General features: G+C 42.8%; 1 protein-coding gene across 4 annotated transcripts in view; it reads right to left on the bottom strand.

The window, feature by feature from the left end:
• Positions 1-376: 376 nt before the first annotated feature.
• The window catches only part of BICD2 (BICD cargo adaptor 2), a 78882-nt gene continuing 61811 nt past the window's right edge, over positions 377-17447 (bottom strand). The window contains exons 7-9 of one of the 4 annotated variants that reach the window (XM_017830943.1): positions 5438-5648; positions 3854-3917; positions 377-2340 (exon numbers count right to left, since the gene is read on the bottom strand). In XM_017830943.1, coding sequence (XP_017686432.1) covers positions 3882-3917; positions 5438-5648 — 247 coding nt within the window. In that variant the 3' untranslated portion in view covers positions 377-2340; positions 3854-3881. Of the gene's footprint in view, positions 2341-3853; positions 5649-17447 lie in introns of all 4 variants that reach the window. The other 3 variants (XR_001877418.1, XM_017830945.1, XM_017830944.1) reach the window with 3 other exon arrangements.

Below are 17447 nucleotides of genomic sequence, written 5' to 3'. Positions count from 1 at the left end.
TACCAGGTACAAGTGTTTGCAAAGCTATTCAGTGACACACATTAAAACAGCCTGATCCAGGCCAAAAACAATCCAGGAAGACCCCATGGAACAATAGGGGATGGTTCTCCCTGAATATGAGCACAAAGAATTAATTTTCTAGCTCTGCAGCAAACTTCATGCAAAGTATCCAGTTTCTCCCAGACAAAAGTCGCTGTATATTTGGCCTCACGCTGAAAATCACTTTGGCAGACGACTTAAACCGCAAAACCAAGAGGCAGAACACACAATTCCTTTTCTCTTTTATTGCTCCTGCCAATGTGACCACCTTTACGCAGGCACATTGCCTTCCTACATTAAACACTGTGTCATTAATCTGGAAGCAACATTTCTTTGCCCTCTACCCCCTCCTAAGGTTATCCAATTAACACGCAGTTATCCTTTTAAGAAGTTCTCACATTTTCTCTCTTTTTTTTTTTTTTACTCAGATCTGTGTAAAGGTTACTTGGCAAGATTACATGCATACGACGTTAAATGGAGACCAACCCACCACTAAAAGGTAATGCACATAGAACATAATACAGTACTTTGACATCATTTCAAATAAATACCCACATACAAATGTAGTAATTTTAAATGCAACAATATTTCTTATGAATCAATACTGTAACAGAAGATGGAAATATAAGTCCCCACATCTAGGAATAATAATGCTTTTTCCAGCAAACAGAAACCTCTTCCGCGCCAGCAATATTGGTTCAATTTGTCCTTTTTGATTTTTTTTTTTTTTGAGGAGCGGGAGAACTCCTCCCCCCTCCAGCCCAAGTACCAATTTAATCATTCCCAGGAGCCTCAACGAGCCCAGCAGGGCTGGTTGAGGCGCTTCCCCAGCGTTTCTGTTTGCTGAAATCACACTCGGGTCCGACATGCAAGAGGAGATGTGGATGTGCCGCCCACGCCCGCGCAGCGCCCGGGAGCGCGAGGTTCCACCCGGGGCTGTGCCCCTGCATCACTCAGCTGTCCAACGTGAGGCCATTTGGTTCCCGACCTGCAGTCGGGCTCGTTCAGCTTTGTGGTTTCTGTTTGTTTGTTTGTTTGTTTCTCTCTACCCCTGAATTTGCACGATGAAATATCATTGACTAACAGAATTTTTTACAATTCCTCGAATATATAATCTCTCTAAGTAAGACTACCGTTAAAAATGTGCGAAAGGGGAGTTCACTTTGCACTTATTGCTCCACATCTTCAGTAAATTCCAACACCAGCCATTTCACTCCTCCTAAGGGACAGGACTTGGCCGAACGCTACTCTAAGAGTCTCCCTTCAAATGATCAAAGGCACTACTGGCAATAATGAGTGACAGAAAGGCGCTGATAGATAACACCCTATCATTGACCACTTTAGAATTTTTCTTTCTAAATGTACCACAATTTGGCACAATAAAATGAAAAAGTAACACAACAATTCCAATTTGGAATTTCACTGGTATAGTTGTATAAAATTCTGTTAATCAATAATACTTCGACTTCCTAAAACCCAGGAATTCTGGAATTTATAGGTAATACTACTTATTTAATATTTTTCAAGTGCCTATTACTGTTTTAACCAGAACAAAGTCAAGTTTTCTTCTTGTTACATTGAACTATTCCTAAGAATAATAATACAATATGAAAAAAACCCCAGAATTTGAATACCCTGGATTTCTTAATGAACATGGCAGTTAAAAAGAAAATCAGTAATTTAAACATATAAAGCTTAACATTTTATAATAATAAAAAAAGATGCTGAAGCACAGCACATAGTTTAGCAGAGCTCCTGTTTTTTGTTGAAACTCTTTTCTAATCACAATCTAGAGCCCCCCCAAAATCTCTGCCACATGCTGATATATAATTCATAAATCACAAGTTCCAAATTGGAGAGAGACTATGAGCACAAAACCACTGCATTTATATAAACTCTTCTACATAAGGAATTAAAGAAGCTAAAGAAAAATATCAAAAGTGCACAGGTTTAACAATCAGGTAAAAAAAAAAAAAGAGCATCTGCAATGAAATAAATTCCCCCATCCGACATTTCTAGGAGAGCACACACTAACATGGTGAGCGTTACATTTGAAGTAGGTTTCTTCAGCACTTGTAAGGTTTCTTACTGCAGCAGCACTTATAAGTAAAGCTTGTTTTTTCATAGCTTCAGGCAGAAAGGGAAGGTTTCAGGTAGTATATAGGAAAAGGTGTTTTCAAAAGTTAGGATCGGGTCAGTGGTTTCCACTCTGCAATGGGCCACCACTTTGAACCAGAGTGAGGAAGGCTAAGAAATGCTGTTGCACTGTTGGAAAGGCCTTCTCCAGGGACTACTCTACAGCTGAAAAATGGAAAAATAAAATAGCATTAGAAAAAAAAAAATATCAGTGTTTATTTCTCAATTAAAAGAACTGAAAACACAAACCTATGTGCAGGTTAGTTGGTTGGGGGTCTGTTAGCTGGCTGGGGGAGCAGCAGCCAGGCCACCTTCCCAGCTGGGTGAACAAGGCTCTATGGGCTCAGCCTGGAAGCAACAGCTTTGCAGAAAGAAGGATTCTTACAAGTACTGAATAAAGCTTTGCTGTTCAAGCACGAGTTAACAGCCATGGGTGCACAGGAAATGTTTTCAGTGAAGCTTTAGGTTCTCCAGAAACATGCAGGTCAGTGTGTCATGCAGGCCTATGCAGAGAACCATCCAGAAGAGCCTGCTCGCAGAGGTAGGTGATGGCTTAAGGAATTTTCCATGCTTTATCCCAACCCATTAAGACTGATAGGAAAGACTTACACGGCAAATGAATGTCTCAAAAAAAAAAAATAATCAAGAATTAAAAGACTCAGTCTTAAATATTCTCTAAAAACACAAACAGCAGGATCAAGTCACTTTACACTGTCCCTCAGTTCTTTTCCTAACAGGATGAACCGTAACGGTGACAGACTCCAAGAGCAGCCAGGCTGGCTTTTGTGGGTTTTAAAAGATTCACAGAAATGACTGAAGGTGGAAAGGACCACTAAGATTACTGGGCTAATAGCAGAATTCTTCATACTTGGAACTGAAAGAATGAGCCAAGTCTGACAGCAATAGTCACCTATCTGGTAACACCGAAAGCTTTACAGAAAATTCCAGATAATTTGAAAAAAAACCCCACCCTAACAATGCATTCAATTATGCAACTTAACAATGCATTCTCCAGTTTATCTTTTTGCCATTAGTATTTTGCAAAAATACTGTCATTGGAGACATGGAAGCAGTGAAAACTGTTTTAAAGCTCCCTACCATAGCGGAAGCAGAATTGTAACTGTGTCTACTGAAGCAGAGAAGGTTAGCACTCAAACACCTGCTTTCACCAAGTATTTTTAAAATGTACTTAATGCAGGAGTGAGAAGAATAAAGGCCTTTTGGAAGATTGTGCAGCAAAGAAGAGAAAAGCAGGATTGAAAATTGTAAAAGATGCCTCTTCTAAAATATCAAACCTGCTATTTAGCAATATTAAAGCTCAAATTCAGGAGAATTCAGTGTTTCTAAAAAAAGTAATAACAGACACACAGGGCCTAGTTTCTAAACCCAGAATTGCAGTTTGTTTAAACTCCCCAAGCAGTGATGTTTGAGCAACATATCAGAACTGAATCGCTTGGGGTTTTTTTCCTCCTCTCCGTATCAATAGATACAATTCTGGCTCTGGGTGGTGGCATTCCCACGGTTCCCAGCTTTGTAGCAAAGTTCCATTTGTTTGGAGTCTCATTGTATGAATTTCTAGAAGACTTCTCCCCCCGCCCCAATACCCTGAAATATCTGGGAAGCCAAAATCTCACGTGGGTTTCCCTCAAGTGGGAAAAGCAGCTGTGCTGTTTATTACCTTCTGTTAGCACTGGGATGTCTCCTGACTAGGCAGAGGCAGCGCGGGAGCAAGGGCTGAGCATCTACAGGGCCGGGGGAGAGGAGCAGAACCACAGCAGAGGGTTAGAACGGCTTTAGGGACCGCTTTTTAGTAACACTACAGGCATACAAAAGTCTTTGAAACAGAGTACAAAATGAACAGGGCTTTACATTAAAATAAAAGTCTGAGGCTAGGCACTTTGAAACTCCGGGTTAAACAAAGATCTGTGCCTTGCAGGGCGCTCCACAAATTTTCCACAATTTTAGAAGCAACGTTTTCAATCTTTTTTTCTCTTATGTAGGCACCAATTACGAAGTACACTTTTAGACTATCAAACTTCTTGTAATTAAGTGGCTAAAAAGGCCCCTTAGCAGTTCAAAAGCAGACAAAGGTTTATTTGTTTTTAAAGATTAATATGTATACTAAGCTACTTCATAAATCATTATCAGCAGGATGATCTGGTTCAATTTCCCGTGCCTCTAATGTAGAGCCCTGTGAAACACGTGCTTGCATACAGAATGCAAAATCTTCTGTGTACCTTAAAAAAATGATCAGAGCTCTGCAATGTTACCTATTTAGGTTAATACTGAAAGCTGTTTGTGACCACCAACGCTAGACCATAGTCACATCAATTCTACACATACATGTCGTGTGGCTACAGTGATACCTCAAACAGGTTCTTTCCAAAGTGTTACGCTTGTGAAGAGCAACATGAAACCACAAAGGTCCTTTCAAGACATAATTTCTTCAAGTGGAACTGTGTACCAGGTAGGATCCCAAATCTTAAACCTTTTAAGTTTTATATCAGATGGGGAAAATATTGCATATTTTTAATATAAATGTGCAAGTTTCTTCTGGTTATCCCTCTGAAGAGAGGGAAACAGGGCATAAATAATGTACCCTACCAAGTGTTTTTCTAGCTTTTATAGCCTATAAAAGCTTTAGGACTTTGGTCAGTGGTGATACAACAGCAAGTTTTTAACATTTCTCACAACAGGCAAATTGTTTGATTCCAGTTTCCAAATACTCTCTAATTTTGATGTTTGCTTTTCACCACTTCATAAGCCACAATAACAAGGAAGGTTTTCTGTTTGTTTCTGCCTGTGAAAGCATTTACTGAAGTATGCTGCAACCCTGGAGAAAGGATCACATTTGTGCTATACAAACTACAATTAGTAACACCAGATATACTCTATCAGGTGTACTCTTAACACTTACCATAAACAGCAAAACCCAGACATGTTAATTGTGGAAAAATCTAGTTCCTTTCCACTATTAACTTGTTAATAGCATCCCCATACTTATGCATTAGTTACAGTTAAGAACACCATAATACAATCAGTATTACCTGGTTCCACAACATACTAGTACAACTCACTGCGACGTTAGATAGTGGGGATTTATGCTGACGGTTACAGCATAAAATAAGATGCAGAATACGATTTTATTTTTTTCTAGACACCTGTCCTAGTCACAATAGATTTTATATTTCTCACTATAGAACACCTGGTTGTTCAGGACAGACCCTTCAGACCTGTCTCCGCAGGACCGAACGTGACTTACGCTGGGGTTACTGCCCTTGGCTTTGGAGGCGGATTTTGTGCGCACCCTTTTGGACTGCTCGTGGTCCAGCTCCAAGTGCTCCAGGCGCTGGGTCAAGGCCAGTTTCTGCTGGATGGCCATCCGGAGCAAGGAGTTCAGAGTCTTCTTTTCGTCCTCGGCCGCCGCGAGTTGCCGCTGCATTTCATCCAGCTGCGTGACGTACTCGTCACATCTGCAACGACACACAGCAGCCTTTAGCAATCCCAGCCCCACTGGAAGCCACAAACCCCTGGTGTCCGGCCTGCACCGGCAATGCAGCCACTTGCACACACACCCTTAAAGAGGAACTTCATCAAACCTGTAGGAAACCACATTTTCATAGGGTTCTTAAAAGCCCACGCTCAGCACTCCATGTGCTTTCAAGATGGAGTGTAATTAGGAGCCTCCCTGGAGGATGGAAGTGTGGAGTTTGATGTGTCTGAAGGGCAGTCAGATGTCCTCTCACAGCGAGTACAACCCACGCAGTCACGTTACTTTACAGAGATCACAGTGGTTCTAAGCTTCAGGCTGTAAAGGGTCTGAAGGGAGCAGCAGGAATGCTGTGAAATGGCCAGTGCTAAAATGGCCACTAACACCAGCTGATGAGCACCTGACCTTTACCATTCCTTACTTTACACAGAGTCCAAATAACAGATCTCCAGTGGTGACTGAACAGCAACTGTTAAAAATAAGCATCTTTAAAAATTCTACTTTAACCCACTCTGATTCCTAATGTAAGAATTCTACAAATAGTGGATGCTTTCTCAATAACAAGTGGTCTTTCTGTAATTGTTTTTGCCATTGAAACCTATTTTAAAACAATTAAAGGAACTGAGTGTTACTGGCAAGGCTGTGGTGAAGCTATATGGATGCCTCAAGCTGTTCTATCTACAGTCATTGTCACTGAGCCTGGAAGCTGCTTAGCTGGCACCACGAAAAACTTAAAAAATTAATGTCTTTTTGTGTAGATGCATATTTACTGCACAGAGGCAGTTATGCATATGGGTAGGGAAATAAATATTCATAGGTACCAGCTGGAATTTACAATGGCCCTTTACAACTTCTTCATAAAAACAAAAGTATCAGCGGAGAAGTTCCTTTTAATATTGAAATGGAAGAGCCCTTGACTTTAAGGGATATTTATTGTCATTAAGTAACATAAAGCAGACTGGAAAAAAACACCACTATGAAAAAAACCTGCATTGATATGCAGATTCATCAGCTGTGCTCATACTATCAAGCCTCTAATTCTGCTCTCCCCTACTTTAAATAGCAGGATTAGGCCTATATTCCTAAATATATTTGCCTGGGAAAAGAAAAAGGAAAAAGAAAAAAACCCTAGAATTTTATTTTTGAATACACGTGGAGATTAACCAGTAGCCTAGAAATATCCATATAAAACTGCATGAACTATAACTGTGCTGCAACTTCAGAGACCAAGAGGTTTTGGTGAGTTTGGGACCCCCATATGCACAGGAATCTGTCCCCTCACATCTCTGGGCACCCTGGAGTTCTCACAGCCTGTCCCACACTGTGCAGCCCAGAGGAAAACCACCGAGTGAGGGGTTTCTCTTTTGAAGAAAACAAACCCAGGGACCCTTAACTTGCTGGAAGCCCAGCACCTGCCAGATGGACTGAGAGCACAACCAACCCCTCCACCCCAGGCAGCAGAAGCAGACTCAGGGTCAGATCTTGTCCCATAAACCTATTTAAGCTCTAGAGAGGAGCACAGACTGAAATAGCCCTGAGAAGTCTAAAAAGGGCATAACAGTCCTCCTCTCTGAGGGAGGGCAGCACCATCTCCAGAAGGAGGGCATGGCCACAGAACTGAACAGCTCAAAGCACCTGGTGACCCTGTGCCCTGCTGCTCCAGAGGATTAGAGAGGTGTTTTCTTCCCTTAGGAGTGGGAAGGAGGCACAGGCTAAAGATTCCTGGGAGGCCTGAGGGCTGTGAGGTTTCCCTCCACACCTTTCACACCCACTCATGACATTTGAGGTGAAAAGCCAAGTCCGGTTATATCAAAAGTGACCTTTTTCTGCCCACACTTCAAATCTGGTTCCTTCCAAGCTCCACTGCTGCAAACCAGGGGAATGTCCAGACAGCGTTACCAATTCCTTGAGGAATATGGAATGCAATTGCTGCAGGAAAATATGATCTGGTACTAGAGTGGGCTGTCCCTGCTCCCCTTATTTCATTCTCACTATTACCCTCCCAAAAGATCTGGGCAAGGTGAAATTTTAAGGAGGTTTTTCCTCCCCTTTTCCAGCTTCTTTCTTGTGAATCAAAACATATCCACTTTTTTTGTACAGACGGGGCCCTGAAACTTTCAGCTCAGTGAAGCAGTGTCAGGACTGCTGCTATCTATTGATTTGATTGGCACCAGAGAGGTGCTAATCCAAGCCAGACATGGCAAGGGGGCAGATCTCTTCCCCCCATCCCATTTAGAACAAGAAGAGATGATGAAGAGATAACAAAACTCTGGCAGTAAAGCAGAGCAGGGGCTGCCCACGTGGTCTTGCTCATGTTCTGATATCACTCCTGCCTCTTGATCAAGCACAGCCAAAGCCAGTGGCTGACTGGTGACACAGACAGATGCCTGGCAGAGTTTAGAAGGCAATGAAGTCTTTCCTATGTGAGCCAAGCTATAATTAAAGCCAGGATTTTGACTCCAAAAGATTATTGTAGCAAGTCATTATCTCATCAAGCTTCCTGTTAGCACAAAGATTTACAACATCAAATAACTGTGCCTAGAAATGACAAGGTATTCACTATTTCAAATACCTAAATTAGCTTTTTTTTTCCCCCCTCCTTTGTTTTCCATAAAATTATATTCAGGGAGTTTTTACTTCCTTTCACACACAAGGGAGGTGTTATCAGTAGCACCTGCAGTTTTTAACTGTACCTGAGCAACTCTTCTCACCTATATAGGAGGGGACTGGGCAGAGGCAGGAGTATGAGCTACTCTGCCTATGCACTGCCCTGTGTCCTGAACCTGGTTTGCTGATCTTTAAGCCAAAAGGGATCATACAGCCTCAAAACTGAAACCTTGTCCTGGTGCAAGCACGGCTGTCCAGGGGCAGAGAACACCCCTGTGCAAAGCACAGCAATTATTCACTGGAACAAAGGGTAAAGAAGTTCCCTAAAAGTGGCTGTAGAAGCTGCATGCAGAGGTGGACTGGGATCTGCCCCACTTCCTTCCTTCCTTCCTTCCTGCTGCTTGCTGACTCCCAGTTTAATTTTCTTAACCCCCCCAAACCCCAACAATGTAGCCTCCCTAAGCATCTAAGACAGCACAGCCTCTGGCACTGCTTTAGCTGGCAGCAGCAGCTCTGGCAGCACATCTTTGTGTTGTGTGTGTGTATATTTTCACTGCTTTGCAGATGGAATAATAAAAGCTCCTTCCCTTTTGCAATTCCATTTGCTAGCTGCTAAGCTACTTCCCAGCTGTATATCCAATAAAGTCAGAACAGAAGATGTCTTTGTTTTAAAAACACCTTTGAAAGAAAATAATTAAGCTTTCATGCGTTTAGGAAGGATATGAAATTAGCATAAGCCTGTTGTACTTTCACACATTCACAACTTTAAGTGGATAGTGAACACAAGGCTTTAATGCTGCCCATTTTCTTACTGTGGGCAATTAACAACAACAACAAAAAAGAAGCTTAAGGAAACTTCAGCTAGATTTTTAAAACTGTTGTCAGCTAAAACAAATATCTACAAAGAGGAAATAAATATCGTAAGTGTTAAATATAATGATGAGAAATTAAATACTCTAAAACACTCTCTGAAGCCAAATTATCGAAAAACCTAACAATGGTTTGTGGCATTTTCCAAAGCTGCACACCACTGCTTCCCACAAACACCAGTTGTGCCTTATTCTACAGACCAGTTTATGTAAGATTTAGCAGGTACTAGTTTTAATACCATTTATAGCTAAATTCGCCAGTAAATCAAGGTCTGTTTCAGGGAAAAAAAAAAAAAAAGTGATGTAACCAAATGCACCTGGGCATAATTAGACTTTTCCCTCTCCTCTGCAATCAGTGAGAACCACGTGACAACTTCCAAGGAAGCAAGACAGATGTGACTGAAGAAGGCATTAGAGAGAAGCATCAGCTTCTTCCACCTTGAGAGATTAGACTGTCAATGCACATAAGAAATTCAAACATGGAGGATTAAAATCACAATTTTTCAGCATTATTAAAAACTGGGAAATGTATTAGCAAAGACACAGTCAAAATGAGATGTAAATGAGCACTGACTGCATTCGGCTGTAAGAGATCAGCCATGTGCTGTTTCTAACTCTTTATATTAGAAATTAATATGAAAGACTGATTTTTAACACCTTCCTCCCACCTTCCCCTTAACCCAACCCCTGGTGAAAACCAGCTCATCTGCAGAGGAAGAGATAATCTGTGTTCCCAGAGGAACACAGGGAAGAAGGTTACGGCAGCAACAAAGCCACAGAAGCTCCTTTCACAAGGGCTCTTCTGCTCTGCCTTGTGTGGCACATGTGGGGTACCAGAGATGGGCTCCTCAGCATCCAGGGGAGATTTGGAGCCAGTCTGTGCACCATTTGGATGTTGAAGTGGAAGAACAGAAGGTGGTTATTAGGGACTGACAGCAGAAGACAGGCCCGTCTTCAGAAACCAGATCATTTCCATGATCTCAGGCAATCTGCCTGAGCTGGTCTCCTCTGAGGGAACTCAAAATGGCAGAAGCTCAAGCATGTCTGTGAGAGCACCTCCAAGTCTCTGTAAACACCTCTAGTAAACACTCTACACAGAAATTCTGCTTCACAGAACAGACAGAGAATAAACAACAGAAGGAATAATATATGGTTTCCCACACTAATATTCTCCAGGTCTTGGTATTCCCAGGTGCAGGGTCACTGGAGTGGATCTACTTCTGCTTTAAATCCTTTCCTCACAACACCCCAGATTTAGGCAGTTTACAGTTACAGATAAGCAACTTCAAGGGAATGGAAACCTTTAGCCAATTGCTAATTTGTGATTACTTCCTCAATACCTTGCACCAAAAAAACTCACCTGAGTTGTATTATTTGAAATAAATAAAACCTGTGGCCTTTATTTGCGTAATTTACTGTGATTTTCACTATGAACAGAGACGGTTTATATCCATCTATAGTTTTCTAGAACCTTCATAATCAGCCATGTGTAATCAAAGTGTGTTAGTAAAAGCTAACAAAGAAGGTAATCAGACCACAAATCTCTCCTGTAGTTTGAAACATGTGGGAAGAATTACCTTCTGCACTGAGAAGAGCAACCAGCCCCTCAGGGCAGGACACTACAGCTCTTCCCAATTTCCACCAATAAAAACTCTCAAGGAGAGATAATAAACTTCTATGGCAAAGTTGCTCCTCCTAGAATTCAAAAGAAAATGCCTTTCTTTTTTTATGTTTAAAGGTTAAAAGTAGTAGTCTTATGCCACTAGATTAGAAGTGTAAAGCTATCACACATGCAGAACATTTTTCCCAGTTCTTCACTGAAGGAGTGGCAGGGGGTGGAGGGTCTAATCCCAAACTCATGTAATCTCTCTCCACCCCACCCAAACTGTGCATGTGCTTTGCTTTTTACAGCCTACCAGCACTGACACTTCCTAGGAATTGCCAAACAAAACCAAGACTTGCCAATCTAAAACACCAGGGAGACAAGTAACTGCTACTGCAGTGATGCCCCGTGTTTTACAGTAACTCACTTTCCACTTTGGTTAAAACCAAAAGGGCAGAGCTGCCTAACAAGAGCTGGCACAGTCTTTACTCTGAGGAGTTCTCTGCACCACTAACATTTCACAGGAATAGCAGGTCACTCCTAAACAGCAGTGACCAAGCAGAGCACCAGGCACATGGGAATGTGGTGTGGACACAGCCACTCCAACAAATCCCTGGGAGAAGAGTGCTGCAACCCCAGTCCAGGCTCTGTCTACAAGGGGCACCTCCACCAAGGCTGAGTCTCAACATAACCAGCATTTCTTGTAGCAGACGTTTTAATTGCCAGACACAGAGTCTAGAGCAGGCACATCAGTGCTGTAAACATGAGTATGTGCACAACATCCCTTGTGGGTTTTGTAGCATGCCCATAGGACAGTGAATGCCTTTGTCCTGCCTGGAGGTCTCCTTCCTTTCATGTGGGTGCAGGCAGCCCAGACCTTTTTTGTCTCCAGACATCATTCATCACTTCTAGACCTAGCACCAGAAATAGGAGGCAAATGCTGTTACTCCCATCTGGGAATCCCATTCTGGAAATTTTTAAAGTCACATTTTCTGTGTCTGGTTCCTCTGACCGTTTATCCTATGGGATATTTTTAGAAAACCTGAATACTTTACCATGTGGAGTCCACTGCCAAGACCCTTTAGCTGTAACTCTCAATCCTGTTCTCCACGTGAATTTAAACTCCTCTACATTCTGCAGGCCTTTGATATCCACAAACACAAGAATATTTTCCCAAATGCTTTGAATTCTTGGAAAACTGACAAGAGTGGGATTCCAGGCTAATGTATTTTTCTCTATTAGAGAACGACAGCTTGCTGCTAGTTCCATATGTTGTAATCATGATTTTGTTTCTCTATCAAAAGTACTATCTTGTCATTTTAATCTCTTGTTACATGCTCTCAGTTTTTCCAGTATGTTCTAACAGTTGCCACTTGTCCCCTTGCTGACCTGTTGTAGTTTGTCTCTCCCTTTATTTACTGTTTATGAAACACTGGAACATGGGGATAGCCATTAATTACATCTGGGCACACTTGTTTTCTGCTTTCCAAAGCCTTCTGCTCTGCTAGAAGGCTTTTATTTTACTTTAGAATAAAATTCTTTATTTCTTTATTTTAGAAGAATGAGAAATGTCTTGTTCTCTTACTTCCATTGCTTATTCTCACTCTCTGGAAAAGAACCAGAGACTACATGAACAGCAAAGCTGAGAAGCCTGTGCCTTTCGCCAGAGAGGTGAAGTTGTATCCTAAGTCACTTCTCAGAGCCAGTGTAAGTCCTGCCAGGGTTTATTAGGACAAGTGCAACTTCATATGAACGTAATTGTTTGGTGCCTGACTCTCAGCAAACACCTGGGCTGTTTTTAGCCTCCTTTACTTCATCCTGCACTGGCTGTAACCTGTCACACAGGAGGTCCTTCTAAAGAAGTGATTTTGGCATCCTCCATGAGTGCATGTAGGACTGAGCATGCAAGGTGAAGAGACAAGACACTTGCAGGCTATATCCAAAGACAGAGAACCAGCAAGAAAACAACAGGGAAGAGAAAGGTCAAACCCCGTGTTGTACTTGCACTGTGTATGGTTTCTGCCATTTCCTATATTTAGTAGAATTTCTGGAAGGATGCTTACTCAAATTCTAGCAAATTAAACTCAAGGAAAACACTAGCATAACAAAATAAAATAACCTTTGCTTTTTAAAATGCAAATTTGTGTTCAAACCGTCTCCTTGCTTAATCCATGACAAGTTTTCCCAGTGCATTCTTTCCTTGGCTGTGAAGGGATGGCCATGCTGGCCTCCTGCCCTACATCTAATCATCCTTCAAGGACTTGAACCTGAATTGGTGGTGGATGAATCTGTGGAGCTGTGCTTCATCAGCACTGGGAGTGCACTCTGGAAAATGCAGCTTCAGGGGTGTTCTCCAAACAACTAGCAGAAACCTACACTTTTCTTCCTCTCTCCTTCCTCACTGAAAATTTATACGAAACAAACACACTGAAATTTCAAGTCAGATTTTTTCTCATCTGTTTTGCCTCAGTACTTTTCCCCCTGCAATCAATTTTAAGAAACCTGAGATCAGATTTGCCTGTAAGGTTGAAGAATAAATTGCTTACAGGCAACCCAGAAACATATCTTGACCTACAAGACATGGAAATCATGCTTCACTCCTACCCTAAATCATTAGGAAACTGGATATATTCACTTCAAGTTCCCTCAAAGCACTTGGGAGCAGCTCTTTGTCTAGCAAAGAAAGGAATCAATCAGTCTTTCCTCTGACAATATTTTAGAGGAGGATGAATTAATCTATGTCAAATTTGCCACTAACCCTCCTGCTCACACTTAAGTAGGGATTTATATTCTCCTGTGTTAAAAAAAATCTTCCAATTTCCTTAGCCTACTAAATGGCGGTTTAAAAAAATAATAATGCAAATCCTACCATCAAATACATTTTGGAGGTCAAATATTTTTGCCAGGAAAAACAAGCACCAGCTCCTGGCTCTCTGCTCACTCTGAAGTGACATGAATAGCCCCAAACCCTGCTCTGGGACCCCCTGTTCACACTCACTGCTTTACCCCTAATTGGTGCTGGTGGTCACATTAAACATTGCAGGGCATTGGTCACAGTAAACTCAACACTCAACACCTTGAAAGCAGCCTCTTGGTTCATATATACTTGAACAAAGACCCAAGTGAAGTGAGTTAACTGCAAATATGTGTGCTTTGTACATTACTCATATCTTGACTTATTCCTCTGTATGACAACTTCATTTTAGGCACACAGTGCTGTCTAGGGTGCTGCAGCAGTCCCTCAGTGCTGGGAGCTGTTAATCTGTGCTGTGCAAGCCTTCCCTTGTCTCCAGCAGAGCTCTTATTGTATTTCCATTACTTATTAAAAATAGCTGGTAGTATTGTCAAATTAGTGGGATTAACCTACTTTAAAAAGGAAATTAGGTCAGTTACTATATTCATGCCCAGCCTCCAACTCTCATGTATTGTTACAGCTCTCTTGCATCCTACAAAATGGGAGTTTTCCTGTGGAAAATACATATTTTCTTTGTTCCACACTTGAACACAACACCGAAGCAAACATGGAGGGGGTAAAGGCTCCAGCCCTCCTTATCAGTCTCTTGGCTGTTAAGAGGTCCTCCATTTGCAGGCTGCTTGCGACAGTGAAGACAAATTAGCCTGTTACATTCCTCTGATATCTGAAATGCACCTAAAAATCACACTCCAAAACAGTTTTTGAGCTTATCTCCACTAAAGCACCTAGGAACACCCCTTCCAAACCCACCTCAACTGAAATGGAGACTTGGATGAAACAGCCACTGAGAGGAATGCACTTGGCCAACCACCAAGCTACTAATGCTCCCTGACCAGGGATCAGGAGGGGAAGGGGTGACAACACCCTACAGTACTAGGCCATAAGTTCAGAAATTACAATTGTTCATTTAGGCAGGGGAGTCTGTTGTGCATCTCCAAACAGAGCTCACTCCTCCTCTATTCACCCACGACTCCCGGTGAGAGCACATCAGGACACAGCTCCTGAGTCTGCTCCTTTCAGGAAAACTTCTATTCTGCCTCCAATTTCCCCATGCCAAGGAATCTTTGTTACTGTCTTCCCAGGAAAAGGGCAAGACTGACTTCTAGAGTAAAACATCAAGAGAAAGACAGAGAGAGAATTACCCCTCTGGCACTTCTCTGAGAATTCCTCCTCTCCGAACCAGTTCACGACCACCCTCTCATACTGAGGCAGGAAAATCAACATACTGCAGTTAGGTGGAAGTTAGCCAGCTGGCTATCTGGATCTAGGAAAAATAACTGGAAGTTAACTGTATGCTTTTTCTTTTTCCTCCCAGCTTCAAGCTGATCTACAACTAACAAAGAGATTGCAGTTTCTGCATATTAATTACACTCCAGAAAAGGAGAGAGAGAGGAAAGAAAGTAGGACAAATCCAGACTGCACAGGCCATTCCTTTCCCTGGCAGAATGAGCTGCCACAGTTAAACCTTTAGCATTCCTTGGTATCCATTTCACTTTCCATGATTACTCCACGCATAGATACTGCTGAGAAAGGCAGAATCACAAGGAAGCCGAAGATTACTCAAGGAACATGAGAGCTCCTGTAGAAGCACCCCCAAAAATGACTGTACAGAGAAGTCTCAGGAATCCTCATCTGCAGCCTCATGATTCCTTACCATGGTGCTCCTTAGCAGGTGACAGAGAAAAACCTTTTGTGGCTTTTTGTTTTGTTTAGTTTTTTCCAAGTGTCCAGAGAGGGCAGAGAAGGAAGCAGCACAGAGCACATACAGACTCCCCCATCCCTGTGGCTTAGCTTAAAACCAGGTGTCCAGGTTACATTAAACAGCATCCTAAGGCAATGCCTGGAAAGCACTTAGGGATGCTTGGCAAATCAACACTGCCAGGGCTGTGCCTGTGAATCCTACTGAGATGAAACTGCCCATTTTTAGATAAAGGTTTCTCTTTCCCTGTTTCCCAGGACTATCTCTGCACAGGAGCAGAACTGAATGCTCCTGAGCTGGGAAGCAGACCCAGAATGTGGAACGTGGTATTGCCTCAACACTCCCCAAAAGAATTCTGTATGCAAGAAGAAGGAATCAATGACAGCAGCATGCAGAGCAAAACAGCATTTATCACTGCTACAGCACATGGCATGTCACGTGCTGGGACATGTTATGTGCTGTGTAATGTGCCATCACATGGCACGTGCAGCACAACAAGGTAATCAGGCCCAGCTGGAATGGATTTGCGAAAGGAAGGTCCTGCTTGATCAACCTGATCTCCTTTTATGACACACTGAACCACTTAGTAGATGAGGGAAAGGCTGTGAATGTGTCTACCTAGACTTCAGTTAAGTGTTTGGCACCATCTCCCACGGCATCCTCCCAGAAAGACTATCTGCTTGTGGCTTGGATGGGTGGACTCTTCGATGGGTAAAAAACTGGCTGATGGCTGGGCCCAGACAGCTGTGGGGAATGGAGCTAAATCCAGTTGAGTCATTAATGCTGTTCCCCAGGGCTCACTTCTGGGGCTGGTCCTGTTTAACATCCTTATTGCTGGTCTGGATGTGGGCATTGAGTGCACCCCCAGTAAATCTGCAGACAACACCAAGTTGCGTGGGAAGGTTGATCTGCTGGAGGGACCTGGACAGACTCGATCAATGGGCCGAGGACAACAGCATGAGGTTCAACAAGGCCAAGGGCTGGGTCCTGCACTGGGGTCACAACAACCCCTGCAGCTCCAGGCTGGAGCAGAGAGGCTTGAGAGCTGTTTGGCACAAAGCAACTTAGGAGGGCTGGTTGGCAGTGGCTGAACATGAGCCAGCAGTGCCCAGGTGCCCAAGAAGGCCAGTGGCATCGTGGCCTGGATCACGAATAGTGTAGCCAGCAGGACTAGGGAAGTGATCATCCCCCTGTACTCGGCACTGGTGAGGCTGCACCTCGAGTCCTGTGTTCAGTTCTGGGCCCCTCACTTTAAAAGGACACTGAGGGGCCGGAGCGTGTCTGGAGTAGGGCAACAAGGCTTACAAAGGGTCTGGAAAACATGAGGAATGGCTGAGGGACCTGGGTTTGTTTAGACCTGAGGAGGCTCAGGGGGGACCTCATCACTCTCTACAGCTCTCGGACAGGAGATTGTATGAGGTGGGACTGGTCTCTTCTACCATGCCTGCAGTGAGAGGACAAGAGTAAATGGCCTTAAGCTGAGACAGGGGAGATTTACATTAGATATAAGAAAAAAAATTTCACTGTTAGTGTGGTCAGGCATTGGAATAAGTTGCCCAGGGAGCTGGTGAAGTCGTGTTCAAGAACGTCTGGATCTGGCACCAGGTGATATGGTTTGGTAGCTACAGTGGCAGTGCTGGGTGGAGGGTTGGACTTTATGATCTTCAAGGTTTCTTCCAACTTTGATGATTCTGTGATTCTATGTGTCAGCAGGGGTTTATGTCTCTTAACACCATGAAGCTTAACTAAGGAGCAGAAGCAAGTTCCAAAGCCATAAGCAACCAAATCACCTCACACAGGTCAATGAAATGATAGATTCCAGCTGCAGGATGGACAACCTAAGAATAATAATACGTTTGCAACATCTTCACTTTTTTCTAGGTCGTTAGGGTCAAGCAGAGTCACATTTTCAGTGCATAATAAACGCTCATTTTGCATTGTTAAATGTCACTCTTTCGCAGAGATAACGGCTTCAAGAACCAGTGATATTCTCCCACTCAAATTCAGTAAATATCACCACAACAGCTTGA

The sequence above is a fragment of the Lepidothrix coronata genome, unplaced genomic scaffold, assembly GCF_001604755.1.
Source record: "Lepidothrix coronata isolate B3197 unplaced genomic scaffold, Lepidothrix_coronata-1.0 Scaffold186, whole genome shotgun sequence".
NCBI classification, from domain to species: Eukaryota; Metazoa; Chordata; class Aves; order Passeriformes; family Pipridae; genus Lepidothrix; species Lepidothrix coronata.
The sequence above is the reverse complement of the archived record's forward strand: the minus strand, read 5'-3'. Positions and strand labels throughout refer to the sequence as shown.